The sequence below is a fragment of the Chelonoidis abingdonii genome, chromosome 18, assembly GCF_003597395.2.
Source record: "Chelonoidis abingdonii isolate Lonesome George chromosome 18, CheloAbing_2.0, whole genome shotgun sequence".
Lineage (NCBI taxonomy): Eukaryota > Metazoa > Chordata > Testudines > Testudinidae > Chelonoidis > Chelonoidis abingdonii.
Window position 1 is genome coordinate 18,550,510 of NC_133786.1, and position 19,303 is coordinate 18,569,812.

At 54.0% G+C, this 19,303-nt stretch overlaps 1 protein-coding gene across 1 annotated transcript in view; it reads right to left on the bottom strand.

Moving 5' to 3' along the window:
• The window catches only part of DSCAML1 (DS cell adhesion molecule like 1), a 323,770-nt gene that overhangs the window by 21,889 nt on the left and 282,578 nt on the right, over positions 1 to 19,303 (bottom strand). The window contains exons 21-27 of the mRNA XM_075073502.1: positions 18,580 to 18,733; positions 18,072 to 18,189; positions 17,651 to 17,814; positions 16,480 to 16,578; positions 6,970 to 7,158; positions 5,030 to 5,317; positions 974 to 1,129 (exon numbers count right to left, since the gene is read on the bottom strand). Coding sequence (XP_074929603.1) covers positions 974 to 1,129; positions 5,030 to 5,317; positions 6,970 to 7,158; positions 16,480 to 16,578; positions 17,651 to 17,814; positions 18,072 to 18,189; positions 18,580 to 18,733 — 1,168 coding nt within the window. The remainder of the gene's footprint in view (positions 1 to 973; positions 1,130 to 5,029; positions 5,318 to 6,969; positions 7,159 to 16,479; positions 16,579 to 17,650; positions 17,815 to 18,071; positions 18,190 to 18,579; positions 18,734 to 19,303) is intronic.

The following is a 19,303-nucleotide window of genomic DNA, read 5'->3' on the forward strand; positions in this document are numbered from 1 at the left end:
AAGGTGTTTAACTGCAACCATCACAGGTAGTGTATGCCATTACAGAACTGCAAGGCCTGCCTTCTAGGAAAACTCCAGCGAGACCTAACACTCATTAGTGTCAACTAATCACCTCCCAAGAAACCCACCCAAAATATTAACAAAGCTCATGCAACTACCATGATGCTTCCCGAGCCTACCTTGATCACTCTGCCTGCCTGTCTGTTAGATCCCTTCCTCCCAACCTGCTGTGGCTCAGCCATGCACTTCAGGGCCAACTCGCATTCTACATCCATTCAGTGCGTAGTGCAGCACGGCACAGACGCAAGACAGTACAAGAAATGATGGCCAAGACAGTCCACAGTGACTAGTGATTTGGGAGGGGTCTGAGCACCCCTTCTGAGAATGGTGCCTCTTCGTGGCGGCTGCAGCCAGGTCCCAAAATCACAAGTCACACAGAAAAATCTCAGCCTAAATATTTAGCTGAACAACAAAGGAACTTCCCGATCACTTCCTATGAACACTTGCCTGAGGTTCAGTCCCTCAGGGGAGGGAGCAGAGCCTGCATCTCATGGAGATCCTGCTGCTGAATTGTCCTTCCCTCCATTCCCAATGCAGAACCTGTCTGTCAGAATTTGCTTGCCTCTTGGGAATTGGCGAGCATGACTCTGGTTCTATCATTTCTAGACAATGGGGCACCCTCCCTTACCTCCTGGCCTGAGCAGCTCTACATTAACCCAGTGGAGGAACTAGTGTTTTCACGACGGTGTAACTCACAGGTTCCCAACATGCTTTCCAGCTGCAAGCCTGAATCTCTCAGTCCTACCCTGCCCGATGCAATCAATACACAGCCTCCTGACCAGCAGATATTTAATCAGTGCATCTAATAATGGAGGAGACAGACTCACTCAGAAGTCTGGTGTGGCTGCAGTTTTCTTCTAAAGCAGGTGAAGCTAAACCCGCCACCTCATAGGAAGCCGGGCTCACACCTCACCTCTCAATCTCTTCAGACGCTTCTCCTTCCTCTTCTTCCGGATGATGAAAAGCAGGGCCACCCCAAGTGTGGCCAGGATCACAGGGCAGGCGATGGTGAAAAGCTTCTTCACGTCATCCCCCTCCTCCTGAGCAGATTTGATTGGGGGAATGGTACCTAGGAGAGAGCCACATGTCGGACCTCAGCTCGGAGCTGAGAAAAGCCGAGGCCGGGCTGGCCTGCGGACAACACCTTCCACTCAACTGCAAAGCGGCTTCAGAGGGATGTCACAGCAGAGGGAGAGGTCTGGGATGCCCAGATAAACACACACTCTCGCTCTGCTTTCAGCCACCCTGAGAACCCAAGAGGTAAGCTGGGCTCATGGTACCGGCAGCCAAGGCTGGTGGTAAGTGTGTTTAGATGAGGGTGTTTCTGGCTCATCTGTGCAGACCCACCCAACATCTGCACTGCAGCGGGAGGCGTGACACAGCTCATGTCGGCGTATCCACACTAGTGTTCATCTAGGTAGCACGGCCTGGACCGCAGAATCGGTTGTACAAGCTGCTCAGAGCTCTGGGTGCATACTCACTCCCATTTTTAGCCTCTCTAGCCGGATTCAAGCTTTGGCAGGTGCACCTACCCGTGCTGGGTGCCTCTCCTCCGGCTGCAGCCCCGACCTACCCTCAGAGCTGGGCTCTTGGGGGCTCACCCCACCCCAGCCACGGGGCTACAGAGATTCACCTAGCCTTTCTTACAGCCAGTCATGGGAACCCACGCTAAGTAAACACATGATACACGAGAGCATGTGCAACTGCAAGTCCCAGAAATGGCAGCTAACAGGTGTCCTAGCCTCAGCCACCACCTGCTCCCCTGCCAAGATTCATGTTCCTAACGCATAGCTGTGTGCTGTAAAGCACTCTGATCTGACTCACCACAGAGTTTATCTGGCACTGAGTCTTTGCTATGGTAACCTCCTGAGGACATCAGTGCTTGGAGGGTGGGGATGTGGGGCAACTGGGATGCACTGTTGCTTCCCAGAGAAGACTGCATGCAAATTTCATTGCTCCGCTGGATGGTGTGGGCTTTGCAGACAGGGGAGTAGGGACGGGGTACTCAGTCAGGTAACAGGCACACCTTCCCTGTGTCATCTCCATCTCCCCCTCGGTCCACTGATAAAAACGAGGCACTTGCAGTCTCCCTGGAGAACGAACATGTGACCAGGCTCTGAGCAGAAGCATCTGTCACAAGAACACACCAACCCTACCAAAACTCTGGTCTCACACTCCCTGCTGACAGCTGGCACTGCCTGGCTCGGGGGCTGCTCAGGAAGGGGCTGCCACAGATTTCTGGCCTTTGTGTAATTGGAACAATCCCACCTGGCACCTGAGCTGCTATTGTGAAAGGTGAAGAAATAAAGCAGGTGCGACACTTAGAGGGGTTTGCTTTACTGCGAGAACCCCCACAGGCTGACTACTAAACGGATGAGCATCTAACGGTTACAGCAAGGGACTGGAAACCAGGACTCCAAGGTTCATTTCCTGGTTTTGCTACTGACTCCCTGTCATAAGTAGATAGGTAAGGTAAGGGTTAATTTTCTTTTACTGTAAAGGGTTTACAAAGGGAACCAAACACCTGACCAGAGGACCAATCAGGAAACCGGATTTTTCAAAAGTAAGGGTGGGAACCTCTGGAGGTTTTTGGCTTTGTTCTCTGTTTTTTTGTTTTCCTCGGCTGTGAGAAAACAAGCTTTTCTTCTAACTCCATCTTATCTCAAATATTCTACTAAAAGTCTGTGAGTACAAAAGGAAACAAAGTAATCGGCTGTGATGTGCTTTGATTTGTATTGACCTGAATGTTGATTTGCTGGACTGATTTGAATTGGCTAATTTTTAAATCAGACTGGTTATTCATATTTTCCTATAAGCAAGAGCCTGTATTGATCTCTTAATGCAGTATTATTGTTCTGTATTTTCTTTCTTTTTATATAAAGTTTTCTTTTTAAAACTTGTGGAAGTTTCTTTCCTAGTGAGGCAAAGGGAAGGGAAAAGCCAGGCTGTGGGTTATTTTCCTATCGTCCCCAGGGCGGAAACAGGCTACGGGGAAAAAGAGAAAGAATCACTTTAGTTTCCCTGTGTTTGAAACTGTCTCTTTGGAGAGAAAGGAGACAAGGTTTTCTTGGTATTGTGATGTAAAGGAGATTGCATCAATTCCCTCCAGTGGCTCAGAGCAGGACACCGGAGAGAGGGAAGGGAGGGGGGATTTTTCCCTTACCAGTAGACTCAGATTTCTGAGTCGTGGGGGGTCTTCCCAAAGGAAGTGGGGAGGCCACAGAGGGGGTCCCCCAAGGAATATTTGGGGAACCCAGGCTGATAAGAGCCTACATCTTATCTGGTGGCAGCGAAGTAAAATCCAAGCTGGTAGTGAGCTTGGGGGAGGTTCAGGTAAGCACCCAGATTTTGGACGCTAAAGTCCAGATCTGAGACAGACGTTTACCACACTCCCTCCCTGTGCAAGTCAGGTCCCTGCTCTGTGCCTCAGTTGCCCCACATGTGCAATAGGGATAGTGATACTGGCCCCTGCAATCTTTGTAGGGAGTGGGAGGAGCAGCAGGGGAAGACAGGAACCAAAGCCGGGGAGCAGCAAGGATGATAGCTGGTTCTCTAGTGGCTATTACCAGGACATTTCTCAATGTTCTTTGGACAATAAGTGAGAGAGGAGGTGTGGGAAGGGGTGGGGTGTCACTCCAGTTCCCGGGTGTCTGCATCACAGAACAAAACCACTGCAGACAGCTTGTGCAGGAATGCCAAGGACTGAAGGGGCAATGGGGTATGTCTACAGGGCAGCTGGGTGTTTGCTTCCCAGCGTGAGGAGGCAGACAGGTGCTAGCTGTGCTTGAGCTAGTGCTGTGAAAACAGCAGGGTGGCTGGGTAGCTGCCTGACTCTGCACCTACGGTCAGACAGGATTGTACTGGGATGGCTAACCTGTGCTGACGTGGCCATACTGCTATTTTTCACATGCTACTTCAAGCACAGCAAGCGCATGTCTGTCTACCTGGGCTGGGAAGCAGGCTCTCAGCATAGCAGTGCCCATGGAGAAAGGACAGCTAACTGCTAATTAAATCCCCTTCCGAGAGGAAGGAGCCTAGACCCTGGATGGGAGTGGAGGAATGGCTGCTACAGCACTGCCGTGCAGTGTCAGACCCCAGCTGGCACGGACTCCACAGAGATTGCACTGGGTCACGAAGATCAGGCTGTGGGAGTGTTTAAAACCCAAGCCGCGAGCTGGGATAGCTAGGTGCCAGAGCTAACTTGTATATAGTAATAAGGCATGAGAAAGACCTGGAGAAGTCTCTAGCTAGGACAGGCCTGTGGTGAGCCAGGAAGGCACTTAGCAGGGCGGCTCCAGCATATGCTCTCTTTGGGGTTTGGCGAGATGGCTTTCTTCTGTACTCCTCTCCCCATCAGCCTAATCTAGTTCAGGGTGTGCTGGTAGCCGTGTTACTCCCAGGATAGTAGAAAGACGGTGTGCGTGCATGTGTCTTTCACTGGACCGACTTGCTGGTGAGAGAGACGAGCTTTTGAACTACACAGAGGCCTGAAGAAGAGCTCTGTGCAGCTCGTCTCTCTAACCTACTTTGGGCAAATCTCACTGCTTATGCTCCCCTCCCAGCTCCGGGTCAGGCGCGAGAGCCTCATGTGATCCCAGCTGTGGGCAGAGGAGGATGAGGGGCAGGAGGAAGGCTAGTGACGGCTGCATGGAGGACCTGGCTAGGAAGTGAGGAAGGTGGGGTGCACAGCACCGCAGAAGCAGCAGATTCTGGATGCTGCAGCTGCCTGGTGTTCAGATGAGTGGCTCAGCCAGGCCACAGGTAGCAGCAAAATGCTGAGCAAGAGAGACAACCCCCCTAATGCCGTGCTGCTGGCACATGGTGTAACATGATGCCCGTGTGGGAATCCTACTGCTGGCCCACCCCAGCCACCTAACCCGCACCACATCCCCTGGCCCCCTAAAGCATGCTATGCCCCGCAGCCAGCCCCCCAAAACCAGGCCACTCGCCATGCTGCATCAGCTCTTACTGCCGTCGTAGTCCAGCGTGGCGAACTGGGTGGTCTCGTTCCCGCAGCCAGCGCTGTTGCAGGCCTTCATTCGCAGCTCGTACCAGGTGGCCTCGCGCAGCTCCGTCAGGAAGACCTCGTTCGAGTTGTTGGTCTTGAGGCTCTGCCAGACCCAGTTGCCCTTGGGCCGGTACTCCAGGACAATGGCCATGATGGGGCAGCCCCCGCTGCTCCAGCCCTGCAGGTTCAGCCTGGCGTGCGTAGAATTAATGTGGGTGAAGAGATGCTGGTCCTTGCTGAAGGAGGGCTCTGTGGAAAAGGACATGCCATGAGGGCCTGGGAGGGGGCAGCTCTTACAGGGCAAGCTTTCCATCTGCCCCCTCCCCACAGCCTCTGCTCACTTTGCTGCATCTGAAGCAGTTCGGTGGTGGGTCTCAGTCCAGCTTTCAATGGGAACTGGCTCTTACCCCGTCGCCATCCTGCCAGCAACGCTCAGCGCACTCAGTCCCTTCCAACCCAGTGCCTGCATGGTTGCCACAGTTCACGCTGCAAAGCGAAGCCGGTGACAGAGCTCCCAAGCACAAAGCCGCCTGCCCAGACGCTGGTAAATGCCCAGCAAGTGAGAAGAAGCAAAGGGCGCCTCCCGCCACGTCACCCAGTCAGAAGCTTTGCTGCTCAGGTTCCCTCCTGCAGGGGTTTTATGGCTGGGCTGCTGGAAATAGGGTTTGGTAACTGAATTGGAGGAGCAGAACCTGTGTCTCCGTAATACACGACTGCTGAGGTCACTGCCTGGGCAGGTAGGGGAAAAATTCTACTTCTGGTCACAGCCAGTTGCAACAGCATCTTAGCTAAAGATGACAGGACGGTGGAGTTCTTTTACCATCGGTCACAGCCAGCAATAAGCTCGTCCGTATGAGGCCACGGCCAACTTTTAACAGGACTCTTGTCAAGGACATGACGCCAATAAACTGACCTCCTGCACCTTGCACCACACGTTACAGAAGAAGATTCTAAACGCCTCCTGGGAGTTTCTCATTTCAGCAAAGAAAAGGACACTCACAGCTGTACAGAGGAGTCAGTTGGTGGCCTTGCAGCAACCTTACAAAACCAAATTACTCTGCAGTATCAGACTGGGGCAGGAGTTTTCCTGCTTCTCCTCTTCTGCCCACCAGTCTCTCTCGCTCGATCCTGGCAAGAAGACAGCGTGGGCCTCACTGGACCCTCTCTGGACCCCTAACCATGGATCCAGCATCATCCACACCCCACACGATCATGCTGCTGTCACTCCTCCTTGTGTTCCCAATACTGCAGCTCAGCAGACTGCACCGGAGGAAACCGGGGGAGAAGGCAGGGTGCGTGGCAGTATGACGGGAAGATGGGGAGGGGCTAAAGCATCAACATCTGACCCCACAAGGGGTAGATCAAATGTAAAATCTGAAAAGGAAAAGAAATGCAGCTGGTGAATCTCTGCACCAGGCTTGCGAGGCCCCTGGCCATGCTAGGGCCTGGCCAGTGGCATGGAACAGTGCAGAGCAAGTTGCCTCAGGACCTTTCCTCGCTGGGCTGGGGGAGGCCCTGGTGAGTGCGTGCGTGCCAGAATAGCAGCTGGTCCAGGATGCCCTGGGAGCGGCCAGCAGCCCAGGAACAGCATCGTCCAGGGCAGAAGCAAACGGAAAGCCCTTCGTCTTTCCCTACTAACAAGCTGGAACCAGCTCATCAGCCCGTGTCCTGTATTCTGCCTCCAGCAGCAGCCCGTGCTGATGCACTCGGGCCGTAGTGCTGTGCTGAATGAGGGGCGGACTACTTCCTCGCTCCCTCCCTCCCTTGCCAGGAGCTAAGGAGTGCATTACAGAGGGGAACCAGTGCAGGTGGCCTGAGACGAGACGTACACGCCATTCTGCCAGCATCAGGCCAGACAGACAGACCAATTCCGAGTGGCTGGGCGGCCCCTGGTGGTTTACCTCTGCCGTGTGTCTTGGCCTCGATGATCTCACTGATCCGGCCGGCCCCCACGCTGTTCTTAGCTGCCAGCTTCACCTTGTACCACGTGCCGCACTTGAGGCTGTCCAGCTTGAACGAGCGCTCGGTGGAGCTGATGAACACGTCCTTCCACTCCTCGCTGTTGTCCACCGAGTACTGCAGCACAAAGCCTGCAGGGGGAGAGGAGCAGGGACTGTTAGCACTGAAGATCTAGAGGGAGCCAGGGACAGAGCACAACCTGTTTCTCCTCTCCAAGGGGGATGCAACATGGTGGCAGGTGAGAAAGGGCTGGTCAAAGAAACCCGGGCTGGGCACGTCTATTGTGCTCTGAATCTGTGCATCCAATCATCAAGCAGCCCTCAATCCCGCCCATCCGAAGGTAGGTGAATTTCAGCCCCATTGTACAGATGGATACACTGAGGCAGAGAGGGCTAGGGAGCCAGATTTGCAGACCCTCCAGTTATCACCATGGAAGGTGTTGCATTAACTGCCTGTGCAAAGTACAAGGTTAGCCAGTGTAATGTGCAGTTACCCAGCATGCTGCACATGCTCCGAATTCATGGGACAATCTGGTTCCAAGTTACTTGCCCAATATTGCGCAGCCAGTCAGAGGCAGAGTCCTTCAGAGAACCCAGGCCTCCAGAGCCCTAGCCCACTGTTTTAGACTAAGGGTTTGTCTACACAGCAGTTTCAACTCAGGCTCGAGCCTAACCCCTCCTTCCATCTACACACAAATCACCCTAACCCAGGGCTCAGATCCCAGGTCCCCACAGGGATAGAGGGTCAAACCCTGAGGCAAACCAGGACCCTGGGTTCAAGCCTTATTGCTTTGCAGTGTAGTTGCAGCCCCCCATGACTCGTGTTCTGGGAATCCCACAAGCTGATTTTCTCCGTCCTCTGGACGCTCAAGTTCGGTGGACAGTCAAGTTTTCCCACATTGCACTACAAACAAAGGGACAGAGTGGCCACATTTTGGAAGGGTGCTAGGAAGTCTGGGATATGGGTGGTTGGACTTGGGCCTGCAGATCCTGGAATCCCAGGTTGGGACCCAGGGTTCAACAATTCCTAGTCTGGGGTTACAAATGAGTGTAGACGCTCAAGCCCTTAGTTAATAAACCCAGGGTCTGTTAACTTCAGTTCTGCTGCAGCGGGGCTTATGTTGCAGGGCAGACACACCCTAAGAGCTCCCTGGCCCTTGGTTTGGGTTCAGAGCACACTATTGTAAATTGCAACCCACCCCGGCCACCAGGCGTTGCTGAAGCAGCCAGATGAACAGACTCCAAAAAAGCAGGGGGGAAATAATCTTCATGCATCTATAATGAACGCAGAGGAAAACAATTCCCCTGGCTCCCCCTTCGCCTCCCCCCAGCCCAGACTGACACAGCCCAGTGATTGCATGGGGCTGCTAGCAATGGGAGCCTGATACACGGCAGGAACCCAGATCAAAGCAGCGCAACACCGGCCATGCACTAGGGCCCATGTGCATAATGCTAAAAGCCGACCAGCCTGGGAGCAGAGGGCAGCCAGGGTTCTGTAGTCGGAGGGATTAGTCTGGTGCTTTGTTTCTGGGGTTTATACTCTGTGCTACTGTACTTCTCCGCTTCACACCTATTGTCAGTTTCACTGAGGGCAAAGTCCCACCTGCTGCGTCTTCTTCCTCCCCGGCCCGAGAGCGAGAGCCCCTCTCCACACAGGGCCCAGCACTTACACAGGATTAATCATCTCTGACAGCGCTCGTCCAAGGGGAAGGGAGAGACCAGGGCGTGATGCACATTAAACTGCCCCACCAACATGGCTGCAGACTTGGGACTGCTCCGCCACACCAGTGTGTGTTGGGAGAGGGACTGCGCTAATGGCTCCCCTGGCCACGCATCTCCAGACCCATCCCGGGTGGTTTAGTTAAATCCCCAGCTGGGGGCTCTGCAGTGACAGAAATGGAAGGCAAAGGCCTCGCTGACCCTGCCAAGGTGCCCATCTCGAGGGCAGAGCAGGGAGCTCCGTCTCTGTGACTGTCCTCGGGCTCTGCCATGATTACCAACAAGGGGGCCAGTCCATGCTGATTACAAAGGGGTTTTCAGTGGGGCTGGAGCCCAGCTGGGCTCTCGCTAGACCCATTGCACACAGCCCCCCGAGAGGAGCTCTCAGCCGCTGACTCGCAATTTCTCATCCCAGATAAAATCAGTGTTAGCCTCCACCCCACCCCAGCCCCGCACCCACCTTCCCCCTTGCCAACAACAGCTAACGGGGAGTGTGACCACACAGATTAATGCCAGAACACTGCACTCTAATGGTGCTCCACAGCCTCCCCTACCCCCCTCCGGGCCAGGCCTGGAAAGAGCCCTGATTTCCAATTCAAATCCAGCTCCTGCCTAATTTCATACATATGAATGGGGATGGAAATGGAGCCCTCTTTTCTTAGATTATTAAAATGGAGCTGGAATGAGGGGGGAGAATTCCCCCCTCCCTTTATCATTGATATTAGTGCCGTGGTTTGAGGCTGGCTCGCGTGGCGGCTGCAGAGTCTATGGGCAGGAAAATCCACCTCTCTCAGCCTGCACGGAATCCCTCCTCAGACATGCGGGTGTGCTGGGGCATCTGCCATCCGGGTCGGTTGGTGGGGAGGAAGCTACTGATCTCCCAGCTGTCTGAGCAGGATACTGGGGAAAAGGCAGGAGAAGGGCGTTTCTGGATTAAAAGGCACGGGGCCAAAGTCTGCACTGGAACATATAGGTCATGGACACCCCGTTCTAGTGGCACCTGACTCTGCAGCCTGTCACAGCTCTTGAGCTGCCATGTTCTGGCCCAGCGGCACTGCAGCAAACTAGGAATGTTGGACACCCCCTCACCCCTGCAATTCCCATCATGGTGCAAGACCCAGTCCCAGCACAGCTGTGGGGATTGGGCAGGCGGGGAGATGGGGCCTGACCCGTGGTCTGGAACAACACTAGAGCTCTGGGCCTTTCCAGGGTCCCAAACCAATCTGAAAACGTGGCCTGGTCCCACGTGGCCTGGGAGCTGAAGCATGCCAAGGCTGCCATGTTACAAGAGGGTCCCCCACAACCTAGTAAGAACTGTGGCATAGAGGGTCCCCGACCAAAAGGAGGCAGGGAACTTCAGCACCGTTTCCTTAGGAGAGAGGGCAGTGCGAACACTGGGAGACGGGAGGGATTCTCCAATGTCAGAGCCAGCACTGAGCTGCCGTGCTGGAGATACAGCTTCAGACTCCACCCCCTGCTTCCAGTCCTCCTTGAGAGAAGGACCACAGTGGGAGGGCAGTGCCAGGGGACAGCAATAACCACAGCTCTTGAGGTTAATGGGCTTCCTGTCCCATGTTCCCCAGTGGGTTGTGGGGCAGGGCTGGGGGTGTGTGGGGAGGCACATGGGCTAAGGGGCTGGGACACAGAGATCACTGAGTACATAGCAAAGAGCACAGTTCTGGTGCAAGGTGAGGCATAACGCTGCTCTGTCACCCACCCCCAGCAAGGCTGCAGCTTTCCTGGGGGGGCTGCTGCCCACTCTCCCACAGGGCTCAGTCTGTACACAACATCTCCTTTGGGCCCCTTGGTCCTCCCAACCCTGCTCGCTCTCCAAACCACCGCCTTGGGGAAGGCGCATGCCTGCACCTGGCAGCCTGGCCTGGTCTCTTCAGCAGATGCCTCTCCCACTCACTAGCAATTCTGTGAACTCCTGTGGCTCCGGTCACCTCAGCTCTCTCAAGTGACCTGCCTTTTGATCCTGTCCCTGGGATACATAGTGTCTGATCGGGCACCATCAATAGCATTTTCACCAATTACTCATTTCCACATCAGAGTTCGGTGAGTGTGGAATGTGATTGATTGGAGAGAGGCTATAAAAGGAAAGCCAGAATTAACTAGCTCCCTCGGGAAGCTGCTAGGAAGTTGATTCTGTCATTGAATGCTGCCTCTTTTCATATGATTAAGAGTATTAGGAAACACACCTGGTTCTAGATGAATAACCCTGTTACACTCCCGTCAACAACATGTCTTAAAATGGCTCTCGGGGCTGTACTGGGGAGTGAGGCAGGCTTGCGTACACACACAAGCAGTTGTTAGACTTCAGTGAGGTGAATATTATTCTGAGCTGATTCCCTTTCAGTCCCAGAATACGCACAACCAAGAATCACCTGTCAAATGCCTAACGCATAATCTATTCCAACAAGGCTCAAAGGCCTCACTTCCACAGGTGTGTCAGCAAGTCATTTGTTTGGGAATCTTGTGTAACACACACACACACACACACACTATGCTGCTGCTTTAACGGTAGGCTTGTCTACACAGAGAAATTGACCCATATAGCTATAGTGGAATAGCGACACTGTTACAGCTTGGGCCAGCATAACCCCTGGCTTCGAACAGAGTGTCCTGTGCACACAAGCCCTGTGTTATGTGTCTGTTTACACACTGAGCAAACAGACATTCTCTGTCTGAAGGACTTATTTCAGAGCTGGAGAACTACAAAAACGAGATTAACACAAGTCCCTAAGAGAGAGCACAGTGCCATCCTCTCCTCCAACAATCTGCACTGAATTGAACGCGAAATGTCTGCCAGTCCCTGCAGCTTTTAAAATGTGGTGCAGAGAAACCTCCAGGATCTGTTTGGAAAGTGTCTGAGCGGATGCTCCTATTTCTGCATTCTCTGATAACAGCCTGTGTGTGCAGGAGTCACTGGTTTAGGGACTACATTCAGCTTGGTCACCATTATGTAGGGTGCTATAGCGAAGCAAAGACTCACCGGTGCAGCGCCTCCTGCTGGTCGTCTTAGAATTAGCTCTTTTGCAGCTTCAGAACACCCTCTGCTGGCCGGTGCCCCTCTACCTCAGGGTCCTGCCCCAGCTGTACCCCTGCTCTCTGGGTCTCCCCTCCCAGGGGAACCCCCCCAATCCTCTAACCCAGGGGTCTCAAACAAGTGGCCCGCGAGGTTCTTTTCTGCGCCCCGCGAGCTCCTCGCAGCCCCCTCCCCTTCCCCCAGCGTTTCCCTAGAGCGTCTCTGGCCTGCCCTGCCCCCAGTGCGCGCCGGGCCAGAGCCCGCCCCCCAACCTCCTCCAGAAGTCCAACCCCCTGCCCTGAGCTCCTTGCCGTGCCCTGCACCCTGACCCCCAGCCACAGCCCTCCTGCACCCCAATGCACTGCCCTGAGCCCCCACCACACCCCAACCCCCTGCCATACCCTGCACGCTGAGCCCCTCATCGCTCCTGCACCCCAGCCCGCTTCCCTGAGCCCCCTGCTGCACCCTGACCCACTGCCATACCCTGCACTTTGCCCTGAGCCCCCTGCTGCACCCCTCACCCCTCCTGCACCCTGACCTCCCACTCTGGGCCCCTCCTGCACCCCAGCCCCCTTCCGCACCCTGACCCCCTGCCCTGAGCCCCCTGCTGCACTCCGCACCCCTCCTGCACCCCAGCCCCCTGCCCTGAGCCTGCTGTCGCACCCTGCACCTGACCCACCTGCCCTGACTCTCTGCCGCACCCCTCACCCCTTCTGCACCCCACACCTCAACCCCCTGCCCTGAGCTCCCTGCCACAGCCCTCATCCCTCCGGCACCCCATACCCCAACCCACTGCCTTGACCCCCTGCCGCACCCCTCACCCCTCCTACACCCCGTGGGGGCAAGGAGGGGGTGGAGTTGGGCTGGGAATTTTGGGGAAAGGGTGGGAAGAGGCAGGGCAGGGGCAGGGCCTCATGAAAGGGGTGGAGTAGGGGCAGGGCTGAGCGCAGTGGGGGTGGGGTAGAGGTGTCAATAATGCGGCCCTTGGGCCAATGTACTTGTCCTCATGTGGCCCTTGTGATCATTTGAGTTTGAGACCCCTGCTCTAAACCCACCTCGCCTCAGTGGCTACTGCCAGTCGTCATCTAGCCCCCGCTCGTTGGGGCAGACTGCAGTGTAACGGCCACTCATCATCGGCAAGGGGTTGGGACCTGCTGCCTCTGCCTATTCCCCGGCTGTATCTCTGCAGCCCCAGTACCTCCGTAGGCCTTCACAAGGCCTCAGCCTGGGGAGTTACCAGGCTGGAGCTCCCCAGCTCCTCTCACCTCTCCCCAGCACTGCTCTGCCCCAGGTGCCCTGCTTCCAGGCAGCCAGGTCCTTCTCTCTCCAGTGCTAGAGAGAGACTCCTCTGCCTTCTGGCCCCACAGGCCTTTGATGAGAGCCAGCTGGGCCCTGATTGGCATGGCCCCAGCCATGGTTGCTTCTCCAATCAGCCTAGGCAAGTATCTTAATGAGTAAAACCTATAACTCCCAGGATGGACTGCAGATTCCCAGGGCTCAGTGAACTCCATGCATAGCTACTGCAGCTCTCTCTAATGGCAATCTAGCATGGGGCTATTGGATTCCCTGCTTAGGAAATTATGAGAGAACCTATAGACAAAGGAATGTTTGCTGTGCCAGGTAATGCAGGACTGTGCTTGACTTCACAGATGTTTTCGGTGATCTAACATGTTGGAGTTATAGCTGAACGATCCTCTATAGGACCGATACATGTAATACCCACAGGCATACACTCATCTCCACTAAACACAGTGCGCAGTTACAGTTATTAGACATTCAAAAGAGTGAGGAAAGTCAAAGGTGGCAGCAGGTGTACCTGACGCATCAGGAGCATGGGGTTCATGCCAATATCTGCGTATAATGAGGATGACTTACTGTTGCCGTGGGAATCATAACTCGGAATGTCTTGACATTTTATATATGCAAATCTCAACCTCCGTGTTGGACTGACAGATTTATTTATTTTTGCATTTACTTTCGCTCGTTCTTAAACAAAAATAGAATAGGAAGAGAGGCCCTTGTTTGTGCAAAGGTGCGTCATGAGTTGAATGAATGACTATTCAAATGAAGGTAGTAATGTTTAATTGGACGCTCTCAGCACCTGTGTGATTTGACTGTCTGACAATATTTGATCTCATGACTGAGGTACAGGTAAGTGCATTTGTTTTACTACAGACAGACCCACACAAACTCAATGGCAACGCAGGTGGAACTGTGCAAATGAGAGGGAAAGATGGTCTTGTTAAAAGACACGGTATTACCATAGCACCTAGACGTCAAAACTGAAACTTCATTGTGCTGCCCAAACAGATACACAACAACAGACCATCCGCGCCTTAAAGAACCTACAATCTAAACAGACAAGACAGTCACATGGTGGGAGGCGAAACTGAAGCACAGAGAGGGGCAGGAACTTGCATAAGGTCACCCATCAGGTCGTTAGCAGATGGGAGCAGAATCAACTACTCCAGGCGGCAGTCCAGGCTCTATGCCCAAGACTGCACTGCCTTCCAGCAGCATGGAGATCTGGGTTCTGTTACCACCTTTGCTACTGACCACGTCTGTGACTTTGAGCCAGTCACTTCCCTTTCTGCACCTTCGTTTCCCCATCAGGATAATGGGAAAGTAATGCTGAGCTGCCTCTTGGTGTGGGTGTGTGGCTGGATCCATTAGCATTGGCAGGGCCCAGAGACCTGGCACGTAGGGCAGAGGCAGACTGTTGTTATTAACATGCATGCACCCAGGGAAGCCCTATCCCAAACAAACTGGCCTAGTTACGCATTTCACCACAAACTCAAAGCTCAGCCAGTATCGGGGAAGGTTCATGGATCGAGGGAGCCTGGGCCAGCCCCCTGACCTGATCCAGGGCCAGTTCAGAGCTTGGGGTAAAAACCCCATCCCATTTGCAGCAGCATGTGGCTCTAAGTTGTAAAACCAAGCAAATCTCAGTGGGTTTGACTGAGTTTTGGATCCTCCATTCCCAGAACCTCAGGGGAGCGAACCCCACACCGAGCAAAACCCCAGGAAAGACTTGCGCCTCTTCCCCAGCATGAGGGTGCCCGATTCTGTCCAACACTGGCCTGCAGCACAGCCTGACACGGCTCTCCCTCCACACCCATTCCACACAAGACTCCCGTCCTGCCACTTCCCGACCAGCCCCATCAGGTGGCGCTGTCCCCCCCGCAAAGCCAACACCACGGAGCTTTGCAGAAGGAAGAGCCCAGGATGGGGCATTAAAACAAGCTGTGCAGTCCCTTCTGAAGCCTCGTACCACAATTGGCCCAGCCTTTAGTTATTTATTGATCCTTTATATGCAGCATGTTTTTAATATTTCTAATCCAATTATACTCAAATTTATCAACAGAGTCCATTGCAGTGAAAGGCTGCTGGCTGGGGCGATTTGCTTGTAATTACTTTCATGCTTTTAATTAATTGTAAGTGAGGTTTCCATCCCCCCCACCCCAGTCTGCAGCTGTTTCAACATATAATTCATTCGATGAATCAGAGCAGAAAGGAGGCTTCGGAAAGCCAAGAAATTCCCAGACCTGTCTAGCCATCCAAGGTCTGCTGGGAAGGGGAGATGGAGGTAGGAGATGAGTCCTAATCACTCAGAGTCTAAGCTTTGTAGCTGCCCGGCAGCTAGAAGAGATCTCCCAGGAAGCCAGAAATAGCAGTTAGTGGCTTGGCTTTTACAAACCGCTTCAGTCCCAGGATCTTGTAAAAACACTTAACAAGCCATTTAATTGACATTTGCAGCACCCCTGGAAGGTTGGGAAGCGTCACGCTTACAGAGGGAGAAAGTGAGGCACACAGATTAAACAATTTACCAGGTTAGTGGCAAAGATGGACGTAAAAGCCACGAGCCCTCCTGGTTCCCAGTTCTTAGCCCTAAGCCATAGACTGCCGTTCCTTCTCAGAGCCAGGACTCGCCATTCCCCTGCTCTAACCACTAGACTACATTCACCTCCTGCAGTCGGCCGTAGAACCAAGAGTCCTGACCCTTGATTCTCAGCTCCAAGAGTGGACCATGTGCTCTTCCCAAGCTGAACCAAACTGCTGCCTACCCCCAGACACGGCCTTTGTACATCTCTGCTGCAAACTGAGGAACTCTGGGCTTTGTGTGGGGGGCACAGCAGTGTAAAAAATATGGCATCTCCAGCCTTCTTCTTGAGCAGCAACTGACCACCATGGGAGCCATGCAAGGGTCTCCTTTGAAACAAGGACGCACGCCATTGCACCTTCCTTAACAGACTCATCATTAATCCTCGGAAGGCCAGTCTGGGTCTCCAGAAGCTAAGCCCTAATGTGCTAGCATCTGGAGCTTCAAAGCCACTAGCCCTTCCCTCTTTCAGACCACGTGTCTCCATCTGGCTTTGCAGCCCCAGTTGCAAAGCAGCCCCAGCTGCTCACACATGGCAGTCCACCCCGAGCCCCTCCCAGAAAACTTAGCAATGTCAAGCTCAGACACAGGATCGGCCATCTCCCCAGCCCCTTCCTGAGAAGGGCATGCAAAATCCCCAGAATTTATGCCACTCTCTCTCCTCCCTTGGCCGTGGCTGTGGAGCACACACCAAGCAGAGCAGAAGCCCTGCTTACAGAGGAAATCTCAGCACCCTAAACCCTGTCACTCAATATCACAGCCCTACAGCTGTCCAGCCACACACAGCTCATGACACTCTCCAGTCCCTTGCCCTGCCCTGCCTCACCTCTGATGGAGCTACCACCGTTGTCCCCAGGAATCCAGGCCAATGTGATGGATGAAGCGGAGGTTTTAGATACAGTCAAGCGCGGCTGGTCTGGGGGAACTAGAACAAACAAACAGCACAAAGTCACTGAGCGCATTTCACACTGGAACCAGAGCCAGGCATCTGCACCTTTATAGCGTTAATTTCAAATACAAGTCCCATGCCCATGGACAACCTTTGTGCACTGAGCCCCATGTGCCTAGGGATGGCCCTCTATCCTTTCATCCAGTTGCAAAGAGACATGGAGCTTCCCAGCTTCATCACACTGTGGAGAAAAATCTAATGGTTGGATCTTTGAGGTTCAGAATTTGGGGGCAGTTTACAGGGTGTTCAGCCAAACCGAACATGGAGGGAAATTTTTGCATGGGAGTTTTTTTAATTCAGTGTTTCAAACATCCGCTGGCAACCCAAACACCAGCCTTGGTTTAACGCACAAGACCCAAGAGCAAGATGGTCCTGAAAAGAAAAGAAAACAATCCCATCTCACCTCCCTGCTCCAGGGTGAGTGAAAAGCAAAGTGTAACAACAGCATCACTAGCAACTAGTCAACCAGACCTCACCCTCCCAGTGCGCACAACTTCATGGCTTCATTCGCATCAACACAGGGAAGGAAACACCTGGGACTCGGACACTGGGCTGCTTCTGCTCTCACAGAGGTATCACACTGATGTAACTCCATAGACTCCAGGGGGACTTGGCTGCATGGACACACCAGGCTATGAGAGACCAGAACCAGTCCAATCGGTACATTGCCTGTGTGGGCACTTTCACTGGGCCAAGCAGTGTTCGGATGGGCTTGTGGAAAACCATTCTCAGGCCGATGGACAAAACTCATTTAATTGTAAAACAAAACTTGACTTATGACAAAGTGTGATTGGCTTCGGGCAACAGTAGTTTTTATAAAAGGGAAGACTGCCCAATCAGGGAACTGAAACAACTGCATGTGACTTAAGTGGCCAATCACAGAGCTCCAACAACTAATTCCAAGCTCTGATGAGCTGAATGAACAACCCCCGTGGCCGAGATGCATCTGCAGAAAACCTCTGTCCAGCCATTTCCAGCAACAAGCAGATTTGTCATGATGGGCAAAGGCAGAAAAGGGCCGAGCATGCCAGGCTGGCACAGCCCTTACCTTGCACCAGCAGGTTGATGATGATGGTATCAAAGCCCCACGTGTTGGTAGCGGTGCAGGTGTAATACCCAGAATCCTCTGCTTTCACCAAGCGCAGGACCAGTGTGCCGTTGGCCTGGATCAGCCGGTGCCCATCCGCTGCCACAGGGATGGCAGAATCCTCGCTGCAAGGAACAAGAAACGCCAGCAGCTCATCAGCGCCTACGGATGGGGCTCCACAGCGCGTTGTCCCAAGAGCCCAAGCGCTGCCTGGCCGCTCTTCCGTTCCACAGGCCAACAGCCAGGCAGCGCCCCCAAATGAAAGATCAGCTCCTCCAGGAACAAGGACCTCTGGAGCTTTTCCCTTTTGCCACCTCCCTGCCACAGGATCAGGGCTCCTCCCAAGAGGCTGCACAGCGGGGAAAAGGTGAGCTTTAGTTACCTGTCCTTTGTCCATTTAATGGCAGGGGCCGGCTCCCCAACCGAATTGCACGGCAGCCTCACGTCCTTCATCCACGGAGTGGTGACGGTGCCGCCGAAGGAGATGATCTTGGCTGGGGCTGTGGGGGAAAGGGAACATCAGTCTGGCTGGACGAGCCAGGCACACAGAGCCTGCCTATCCCACCAGTGTAGACCCCACCCTGCTGCACCACGGGCTGAGATTCACTATCTTTGTTGATGCCGCAGAACCTGCTCCAAGCCAGCAGGCAGACGGGGTCCTGGAGACAAGGACAACCCAGAGCCAGCACCAGGGCATGTGTCAAACCCAAGCCTGGACCCAGAGTGTGCAGTGGGCGCCCCAGCCTCTACACTGAGCCAAATCTAAATGCCAGATGACCCTTCCCCCGGGATTCTGTTACTCAGACAGAGACCCAGCTCCCCTCCAATCAGCCCCACTGCCCCCCTACCCCGACCCATCTACCCACCCCACCCCACCGGCCCTGCCGCACCTTTCCCAGCAGGCTCAATGGTGACCTTTTCACTGATGTTGCCACGTCCTGCCGAGGTCACGGCCGCCACCCACAACATGTACTGCTGCCCGCGGTTGAGGTGGGCGATGCGGTAGAAGAGTTGCTTGGGGCTGGTCTCGTACTCGCTAGGGGCCTGGCGGGGGGAGGGAGGAGGAGGGGACGAAGCTGGTTAACCAGGACAAGGTGAACCCCCTTTCAGGCACCTCTTCCTGCCCAGGCTTTGATGCAGCCACCAACCCCACCCCCCGCCCCAGTACAGCCACACAAGTGATAGCAACAGTCTGGGCAACCTAACCCCTGCTTGGATAAGTCCTGGCTTTAAGGGACCACCCCAGATAATCCTTCTGACGGCCACCATCTCAGCTGACCCCAAGGATCAGACAGGGACCTGCAGAGATAAATGCTGGAGCTTTTGCTAATGAGCACAGACTCCGCTGCTGGTGCAGACCAACCCACAGAGATCGAGCACAGAGAGACAACCTGTAAGACACCTACATGTAGGGAGTGAGCAGGCAGGCACTCCAGGGAGGGCTGTTTCCCAGAGAAGTGGTGGAAGCCCCAGCAGTTTGGGTATTTTTATCTACATTAAGCAAATTGTTACATGTTATTTATTATAGTGCTCTTCACGATCTTTGAAGTGAGGGCCACTTCGTCAAAAAACCTTCAATGTGAGAGTGGATGGGGCCAAGGGGTTTGGAGTGTG